The sequence below is a fragment of the Rhyacophila brunnea genome, unplaced genomic scaffold, assembly GCF_057557595.1.
Source record: "Rhyacophila brunnea isolate RB1 unplaced genomic scaffold, BYU_Rbru_1.0 scaffold_4, whole genome shotgun sequence".
NCBI classification, from domain to species: Eukaryota; Metazoa; Arthropoda; class Insecta; order Trichoptera; family Rhyacophilidae; genus Rhyacophila; species Rhyacophila brunnea.
The window spans coordinates 10,869,639-10,880,388 of NW_028233068.1; the positions used below are offsets into that span (position 1 = coordinate 10,869,639).

At 38.1% G+C, this 10,750-nt stretch overlaps 1 protein-coding gene across 1 annotated transcript; it reads left to right on the forward strand.

The window, feature by feature from the left end:
• The first annotated feature begins 4,320 nt into the window (after positions 1-4,320).
• On the forward strand, positions 4,321-10,545 carry VhaAC45 (Vacuolar H[+] ATPase AC45 accessory subunit). Its single transcript, XM_085954060.1, has 3 exons — positions 4,321-5,371; positions 8,239-8,387; positions 9,556-10,545. The coding sequence occupies exons 1-3, from the start codon at positions 4,477-4,479 to the stop codon at positions 9,772-9,774; spliced, it is 1,263 nt and encodes a 420-aa protein (XP_085810186.1). The 5' UTR covers positions 4,321-4,476; the 3' UTR covers positions 9,775-10,545.
• The last annotated feature ends 205 nt before the right edge of the window (positions 10,546-10,750 follow it).

The window sequence follows — 10,750 nt, forward strand, 5'->3', positions numbered from 1 at the left end:
TGGCCTCCGGGAAGATTAGACGCCGCACAGTTGAATTAAATGCGCAAAGGAATAGACGTACGTTACGATTTGTTGGAGTAAATAAGCAAGTCAGTTTAATATGCTTCTATCTTCTCAGTAGTTGTACCTTATACATTTCGCGCTTGACACATTTTTAATATAGATTGAGAATAATAATTATTATGCCTTATGATGTTTATTAAAAGAAAATAATTTTTCCCTCGCTAAAACTTAAAGATGTGCATAATCAATTAAATTATTGTCTATACATGGGTACTTATTTATATTTACAACAAATATTAAAACTAATTTTAGATGTTAGAATGAAAATTACATTATATTTCAGCGTTTTATCTACTTAATATTATAATAAAGCTTAAACATGTATATTATTATGCATAAATGCGTATTTTAAGATAGTATGAAATTACAAACAAAATATTAAGTAAGTTATCTGCTTAGTATAAATGTGTCAGTAGTTTGATTGATAAACTACTTAGGTACTGGGTGCCGGACGAAATCCCGAAGGCCGAAATCCCGAATGCCGAAATCCCGAATGGCCGAAATCCCAAAAAATAAAAAAATACAAACATCAATAATTGCACAATTTTTGCAAGAGAGACAAAAACCCATTTTTTGTGGAAATATAAAAAAAAGTAAAATACAAACATCAATTATTGCGCAATCGTGAGCGCAATTTTTGTAAGAGAGACAAATCCCATTTCTGCGGAAAATGGGTTTTTTCCGATTGCGCAATTTTTTTCAGGAGAGACCATTTTGCAGAACGAATGGATTTTGTCTCTTGCAAAAATTGCGCAATTATTGATGTTTGTATTTTACATTTTTTTTTATATTTCCACAAAAAATGGGTTTTTGTCTCTCTTGCAAAAATTGCGCAATTATTGATGTTTGTATTTTTTTATTTTTCGGGATTTCGGCCTTCGGGATTTCGTCCGGCACCCAGTACCTAAGTAGTTTATCAATCAAACTACTGAAACATTTATACTTAGCAGATAACTTACTTAATATTTTGTTTGTAATTTCATACTATCTTAAAATACACATTTACGCATAATAATATACATGTTTAAGCTTTATTATAATATTTTCAAGTCGATAAAACGCTGAAATATAATGTAATTTTCATTCTAACATCTAACAATATTTTTAATATTTGTTGTAAATATAAATAAGTACCCATGTATAGACAATAAATTAATTGATTATGCACATCTTTAAGTTTTAACGAGGGAAGAATTATTTTCTTTTAATAAACATCATAAGGCATAATAATTATTCTTAATCTATATTAAAAATGTGTCAAGGCGCAAAATGTATAAGGTACGACTACTGAGAAGATAGAAGCTTATTAAACTGACTTGCTTATTTACTCCAACAAATCGTACCGTACGTCTATTCCTTTGCGCATTTAATTCAACTGTGCGGCGTCCAATCCTCCCGGAGGCCAGTTGGGTCGGCGTCGAATTGGGTCGGCGTCCAATTGAGCCGGCGTCCGATTGTACCGGCGGCCAATTACCGGAGGCCAATCGGCGGAGGTCAGTTCGCGGTGCCAAATCGTCCTAGACCCCGTTGTTGATGTATGCCACCACTGTTTTGTTGTCTGTCTGCAGAAGCAGATCTGATCCTATGATTGATTGTATCTGAGATTGAATTGCAAACATTTCCTTCCTGTTGGAATGCCATGCCATGTTAACTGGTCTTGTTTCCACGTACCTGAAAGGGGGTGTTCATTCAGTTGGGCTCCCTAGCCTGTGTCAGCCGCGTCTGTCGTCAGGAAGTGATTGATGTGTGTCAACTTTGAGGAGCCTATCACCTGGAGCCACCACATGATGTCCTGTTAGGCTTGTGGTGGGATTGTCGTCTATTGGCGAGAATGGGACCTCGACAATTTTGATGACTGGAGCTTTGTAGCCGTCGGCAATGCAACCTTCCTCGTGGAGGTAGGATGCGAAGTTAAGTCGCCCCAGAAGGGATTGGACATGTGCCTGCCTGAGGGACCAACTGGCTTTTTGTACCTGCGTTATGTCAACTCTGAGGATCCTATCACCTAGAGCCACCACGTCATGATGTCCCGTTGGGCCTGTGGTGGGATTGTCATCAATTGGCGAGGATGGGACCTCGGCCATATTGATGACTGGAGCATTGTAGCCGTCAACAATGCAACCTTCCTCGTGGAGGTAGGATGTGAAGTTGAGTCGCCCCAGAAGTGATTGGATATGTGCCTGTCTGGGGGACCAACTGCCTTTTTGTACCTGCATTAGCAGATGGTGACGGAGTGCTACACACTTCTCAGGCGACAGAACCTCCGACCTCCGCTTGTTGTGTGCGTCCTACGTGATGTCCAGGGACCCTCATTGTTGGCTTGGGTTCAGACAGGATCTTTTAATATTTATTAACCACCCTAAAGACTGTAGGAAGGTTATCCTGTATTCCACCTGAACCGAGATTGTTTCTCGGATTGGTTGGCTACTAAGAAGTCGTCTAGGTAAGTGAATATTCTCAGCCATTCTTTCGTAGGCGTTCGGTGACCCAATTGGTCAGGGATGCCAACATAATCGGAGCGGTTGGCAGCACGAACGGGAGACACGTGAATTGTAGGAGCTCCCCTTGGTAGGCTAGTCGAACGAATCGACGATGTTGAGAAGCCATTGGTACCTGGAGGGACGCCTGGCTTAGATCTATTATTACTAGCCAGTCTTCTGTTTGTAAGACGGCTGGAACGTCGTAATGGTGAATTAGTTTGAATGGCTTTGGCTGTAGGAACGCATTCAAACGCTTTCGGTTGAAAACAGAGCATAGGGCCCCCCCCGTCTTCTTTCTTGATCAGAAACAGGGTTGAGAGAAAAACTGGGGGTTTGACCCGCTTCTTCTAGAACCCCTTAGTTCTTTAAGTCCTCGATCTGGAGAGTGACCTCTGCTGTTTGTTGCGTTTGAAATTCTTTCCGTAAAAGTAAAGAAGGACTTACCAATGGTGGTTTCCGCACAAAAGGTATGCGGGCTACGGCTATTATTTTTAGCAATGTTGGGGGGGTACACTACGCCATCCAGACTCTCCAAAAGTCTCTTAGGCAGCCCCCTATGTTGTTGGTCGTCCAGATGCGGTCACCTTCGCTTAGAGTACGGATCCCTGGCGGAGCCCGTACCTCCGATGGAGAACTCCCTTCCCACAGGACGTCGCCCCTTGGGAGTACCCCGGCCATAATGTGAGTTTGAGGGCCTTCCGGGACTCTCAGCTTGGAGGATTCCTTGATAGTGCCTCCCGAGTGAAGGTATACTTCTGGTAAGGATCTGAGTAATGTTCTTGCAAATTTTATTATGCGTTGTCCCCAAAACCCTCTTCGATTTTTTGGTACAGGCTCATCGCTGTTATGATATTTTCAGGATTAGTTGCCCAATCCACTAACCCTTGCATACCCTTTCAGAAGCTGTCCCGTTGGGAAAACATCGCATTCTGGAGGGCCGCGATGGTCCTCTCCGTCAGATGGTTAGCTGATGACGAATGGTCGCACCCACGCATCTTGTCATTTGGACCTAACTCTACGACCGTAGGGGCCGCCAAGAATTGTTTTTTGGGCGTTGTGCCACTCCTTGCCGGTCCCCCTGCTGAAATAAGGTACGTAACGAGGATACCTCAAACATCAGCATTTTAATCGACGCTCGTACGTTGAACTTTTCCTCCTGTAGCAGTTCTGCTCGCCATCTGGTGTCCATTGCTTTTGGAATATCCTCCTCACGGTCATTCAGATGTTGCGCCATAATCACTAATCACTTAACGTTCACTTAACTATCACTTAACATTCGTCCAAGATAATTTTTTTGATAGGTAGTTAAAATGAACTGTCAGACGCAACATGTAAACAATAAGAAAGTCAAATCCTTATTGAAGACAAAGTGATGCCAAACTCCATACATAAAACAATAGACGCGCGGGTATGACCAGTAAATAAAAACGGAGGAATGACCAACGACAAGAAAAAGAAAAATAAATTAGTAGAATATAACCTTACGCGAAGAAGAAAGAGCAAACCCTATCTCAAGGACTTCAAAGTCAAATTCGAATAATATTGTAACATTTTTACATACCTACAGTTATGTATGTCAAGGATAATTAATGTTTTTAAATATTCTATTTTGGTATTGTACAATATGCAAGAAATAATTTATTACTGCTACCTACCTAGGTACCTATGTAAGATATTGAAAAACCAAAATTTTCAGGGCTTTTGTGTTCCAACAATAAGCAAATAGTATGCCATAGACAATTTTTGGAGGCGGGGTGATCATATGATTTGTTCCTTCACATGACCCCAGTCATTCTCTACTGCCATCCGTTTGTCAGTGAAGTGAACATATTTTCCATCAATCGTGAGGAAACGTACACCCAGTTGTGTTATAATTAGAAATAAATATCGCGGATGTTTCGCTGATCCTTAGAACGATTAACCTTTTAGAAAAATGTCGCGTATCGGATTGCTGCTATCTGCGCTTTGCGCTGTATCAGCGTTACAGCTAGTGCAGCCGAATGAATATGTCCCCGTATTCATGTGGGGAGCTACCGCAGGCTCTGATCACAAAGCGAGGGCCTTATACAAGCTGTCTGCAGATAAATACAGTAGTATTTTATCGAAGCAATTAGACAGCCGTCCGTTTACGGTCGTTTTCATCGAAGAAACATTAAGCGTAGAAGACTTCACTTCAAAAGACTTACGAGGAAAATCTCCGTTCCCAGGATTACGCGAGAAGATCACTGGAGAATCCGTCATTTATCTGCCATTCGTCGCGTCATCGATACATACTTTAAATAAACTCGCAGACCCCTCTAAAATTGACCGAGTTCAACTGTCAGACGTAGGGCTGTCTGCGGACATTCTACCTCGAGCTGGTGATTTTCTGTACATTAGTCTTAAGGATGCTCGCGAGGGCGAAGACAGAACTCATATGCTATCCCGTCACGACAAATTCATGACGGAAATGTTCGATAAGCTTCTCAAGAAGCATGACAGCGTTTTGGCCATTTATACAGCCCGATACCCGTCATTTGAGATTACCCCCGAGTCATCAAGACAGCGACGTCACCTGATGGAAACGGCCGAAAGTGATTCTCCCGTAGGCACGGCGAACGCCACCACCGGATTTTACAATGCCGAGGATAAAATTTATATTTACGGGGAGAAGTTTATCCTGTTAAGCGATCCTAGTATGGTTATCGAAAATGGAACTGTCTTGGAAAACGGCATCATGTCATTGTCAAATACTTCTGAAACTGAATTAAGTGTGAATCTGTTATTCAACGATACCATCGATGTTCAATTCAAGTTCTTTGAAGAGCCGTCTGGTTATTGGTATTTGAGTAAGTATTATCTTCATAATAAGCTTAAATCAATGCACTACACACTACTGGATGGAGGCCTATCTAAACTGATTTCATTTCTCTTGCCAAATAATTCTGGAGAACTTAACTATTTGCTTGGTCCAGCAACTTCTGTCTACTTTTCCGACGTTTTCTACGGGCTTGAAGTTGAATTTTGTTTCATCTTCAGTATTTTGCTGTTAAAAATAATATTCACTGATCTCCCTTGCACAGTTTTTTTACACGATTTCGAAATGACACGGTGCAAAGCCATCAACTCTGAATGCATGTTGGAGACCAATTTGGCCAGAATGTGTTAAAATAAAACATAGTGAATAATTTTTGTTACCCTTGATTTTTTAAAATATTTTAGTGTATACTTTTTCTCATGTTTTTTTTTAACATGGTATCACGTGGAACGTATCTACCGTGTAAATTGTGAGTTCAGCGTAGTTAACTTTTTTCACACATGTACAATTGCATCGAATAATATAGTATTTTAAAATTACTAATATATCGATATACATAATTATAATTATGTTTTGTACTTGAAATTATGCAAAATCCACCTAATCTATTTTGATGTACGTATGATGGCATTAAAAACGCTGTGTGTAATTTAAATATCTTTCGACCATGTCCGATCCTAATAGGATTATATGGGCCTCCACAGAGTGGATGTTTGTATTAACAGATTTTGTTTTTACGAGAAATGGATGTCAGCCACTTGCTCAACCTATTAGGTAAAACAATATGTGTACTTGCCAGACCCAGGATTCGAACCCGGGACCCACGATGCTATAGGCCGACGCTCAAGCCGTGCGGCCATCGTGGGATACCAACAAATTAATATTGATTTGCTTTATTTCTAGCACTAAACTTATTTCGTTACCAATAACGGTAAACATTAATAATTTCAATGTGCACCAATTATAGCATAATATAAATAATTAACCGCTTCAAAATTTGATTTCAATTAGTTTAAATCGATACCATATTTCAATAGGGAAACAACTCAAAAAATGTTGTTTCAAGATATTGGCGTTTGAATTTTTGCAGAAATTCTCATTTAAATGAAAATGATTTTTAGGAAAATGTATTTAAGTAAGTAGTTGGATGGAATTCAGCAATGCGCAATGAAAATTTAAAATTACGTAAGGAATTAACCCAGAAATTCCAGTGTATACTGAATTAATGATTAATCGATTCGGGTTTTCGATTTAATGACGCATTGAAGAAATTTTTCTTCGAGTCGACCATTCTACATTGAATGGCATTATTAACCCCTTACCGCATGGGTTTTTTTTTCGTTTTGAAAAAAATATATGTTATGAATCATGGTTGGAAAGGTTAGTAAAAAATAATTAAAAAATTTTTGCTGTATTATTTATAGTATATTTAAAAGATAATTAATTGTGCCATATATGGCACTACATGCAGTCACGATAATATTAACAATGTACCCATATCTGGCACCTCATGCATTATTGAGGATAAAAAACATGAATGAAATAGAAAATTGTGAAATAAAAAGAAAACAGAAATTAGGCAATATGAAACTCGGCAAAGCAGTTTGCCCCTCAAATGATGATTACTTAAACCCTGACGGCTAAAATTATTAAACATGGAACATGCTTTGCCTACTGATTCTCTGAATGCTGGTTGTCCAAATTCGAAAAAAATGTATTTGTTAAAGTAACCGAATCCAAAGGATTTAATCAATTTTACTTTTCTAAAAACTAAAATTTATAAATTCATATAGTATATATATAATCGCTAGAAGTAATGGATATGGGCTTATGATAGCTGAAATAAGTAATATTTTTTGAATCAATTTTGTCGATGGAATTGAGGTTGCGGGGTGCGGATCACACGCCATTGCCGAAGCGCCGTTCGCGACCAAGTGAACTCTAAAGCCACTCGCGGCCCGCGCTACTTTCGTGTTATTTTCGTTTTCATTACCGCAATGCAATGCTGTGCAATGTTTTCATAATGAATCCGCCCGGGTGGTCTAAACGGACTAAAAAAAGACTAAAGCATGTTCCATGCTAAAATTCCGTTCCCATAGAATCTGCCAGCATCTAGTTCGATGCGACGAAAAAAAACACCGTCATTAGTTCTTCATAAAGAAAGTTTATTAATAGAATAACCTTTAATGCATGTAGTGCCAAATGTGGAAAATATAAAAATAACTTTTAATGCATGTAGTGCCAGATATGGCCGTATACATATAGTCTTCAATGCATATAGTGCCAGATTTGTCCTTACATAAACATCACATTATAATAATGATTGAAACATAAATACTTACCAAAATATTACAGTTGTGTTCAGCAATATCTGATCTTATGAAATATTTTTTTTTTCGCTCATACTGTACACAGTTGCATTGAAATAGCCGCTTAAAAACGCAACAAATAACACGTGTTGTCGTTGCAGTTTGAAATTGCTATAACTGAGTGAAAAATTCTGTTAGTGACCGCTAGGTGGCAGTATTCGATAGATGAATATTGCCCGATATGGTTCTATATGCAGTAAAACGATAAATGATTTTCGTAACACCCAAAAAATTTATTTTGTGCTGCGGCCATATATGGCACCCTATGCGGTAAGGGGTTAACTCAAAATCTTGAAATTTTGAGGCGTTTTGAAATGTTTATCACAATATAGACTCGATTCATTTAGGCATGTTTAATGTTTATTTATCATTATTTGGTAATTGACTCACCACGACTGGTTTTTTAAAAACTTGAGTGCTAGAAAATCCTTAGTGAAGGGTCTTGATGACTGGAATCAATTGCATTATAAATCTTGAAAGAAAACCACAACTTGTCAAGTTATTTACTGTTCCATGTAATTGCTTTCAGATTTGACTGTCACCCAAGGAGGCAACGAGGAACTTCAGATCATTGATCGCAGCATATATGCGGCGCGTGGCTTTTCTTATCACTGCTCCCCATATGTTAGATTCACCCATGTTAATGGCAGTTACACACTATACATCAAAAACTTCCAAGTGAGTGATTTTTTCCACTGTAGGATCTATTGTCGCTTCCGGAGATGAGGATGAGGTTAATCATGCGTATGGCTCCGGTGAAATACAATTTGAGAATGGTAGTTTGTTTATGCAGACAAAATAAGTAGAATGTTGAAGATAGCGACCAAATAGGTATCTGACTTTGTGAGAGAGTGATAAAAGTTAAACGAGTGACTGCAGGTGTCCTCGGAGCTCACATTTATACTATCCCGATGTGCCTGGGTAGCAGGCACCATGAGATTATCCCAGCATCTATTGCGCATTTTCTATGTTGTCTGGTGGGACTTTCAAGTGAGAGGCGCTATTGGGGAGTGATAGACGCCGTGTAAGAGAGATGGATGCCACAATACCGGTTCAATGTGACATGTATTCTAATATAGTACAGTTAGATTCACATCAAACTCCTGATATAAGGCTATCCAAATCTGGTTCTGGCTTTATCCCGGAAGGTTAAAATCAGCTTGTGTCACCATCGCTATATATCCAAATTATACCATTGTTAAAACTTGTCGTTGGTCTTATGTCAAAGGAATTATTTTAAAATTTAAACCTTCAGTATAGGTATAGAGCAAGCCTAATATGGTATTTGTCACAATCTTGAATGGAGAATTGGGTTGTATGGATGGGGGTAACTGTAACCACATAAGTAGGGGGGGGTCTTGAAAGTGCAAGCGTAAAACCGAGGACTGGGATCACTGAACTTGTACCTTTTCACTGGCTGTTTTCGACGAATGAATTGTCAGGATCCTGAATATGCACATGCCAGTGGCTAGGCGTGGAGGTAGGCTGTTATCCGACATAGATAGTGCACACTAAACTTTATCACTCATACTTATTTGTTTTGATTGAACTAAGAATACAAATTGCAGATGGTTAGTTTTTAAAAATCATTAACCCTGCCTATACTAGTAATAATAATTATTTATGGAAATGACCGTTTCAGTCAATCTAATGTGTTGAAATGCTTGTGGTTTTTGATAGATCCGGGTGAAGATAGAGAAGTTTGCTATGAATAATTCATCCACAATGCGAAATGAAATGTGCTTAATTTCAGATTCACTGTCATATATTTACGATCCATTTCTTGTGAGGAGGGACCCTTTTATTTTGATTGTTATCATATGGATAAACTATATTGTTATTCCAGGCCCAGCCATTCTTCACAGACCTAGGCCAGCAGCGTTTCAGCAACATACCGTATGACTGCGTTGGCTTCACCACTGTCCCAATTTGGACAGGCATCTTCGTTACGTTCCTTCTCCTTTTCATCACTGCCGCCGGCATGACCTTCATGATGGACATCAGGACAATGGACAGATTCGATGACCCCAAGGGCAAGACAATCACCATCAACACTAGCGAGTAAACTGATTCGTAGGCCCTATAGTCATTACTAATTAGTGCGGAGAGTATTTAGCCGTCTTTTCGAACAAAACTAAAAGTATTATATTGTTATATGGCTTGTATTTGTTTGGTCAGTATTCTTTAAACAGTTAGTATTTTAAATACATTGAAACACTTATCTTTTAATTGTTATTTAAAAAAAGAGGGATCCTAAATGTCTGCAGAAGTTTGTCATTCAGGGTAGCATAGATGGTAATAAGTTACACCCATCAATCGGAATGATCTGATTATTGAACACTCTCACTTTAGTTGATTTAAACCATTTATTAAAAATATTTACTGTTGCCTTATGAAAAATACTGACCATATAAATATAAGACTCATGCTGGTTCTAAAATTTTGTGAATCTATTGTACAGTACTCATTATTGATTGAATGCAGCAACAATCGAAATAATGTTGCTAGTAATGTTTGGATGATTTTTCAGAAGAAACCAATCGGTTCCGCTAGCTCAAATGTTATCCTTTCGATGTACTGGCAACGTTGATCGTTCCAGCCGTGAAATTTAAAAAGAACATTCCTGTTTGTTTGAAATACGGTAACCCACAAAGAAATAATTAATTTATTTATTAAATATTTTCGTTTGCTTGTGTAACGATGTCTATGGTAAATTCTAATTAAATTAATAAAAAAATCTATGCCTTTCAGATGATATTCTGCAATTTAAAGATAAGACATTAAAGCCCAGAGATGATTGTATTATATTGTTTAATAAAAAATAATGTTACTTAAATGTTTTTTTTTTAAATTCCTGAAAGATCCTGAATATATCCAAACTACATATTGAAGACCCCTTCAATTTAAAGTATAATTAATTACTTTGACAGTTAAATATTATTATTTAATTACATTTATATTCTCCAGGCAATATGAATATTTTATTATCTGTCTATTGGGATTCTCATTATTACGAGACTTTTCCCTTGTGGACTTAGTCT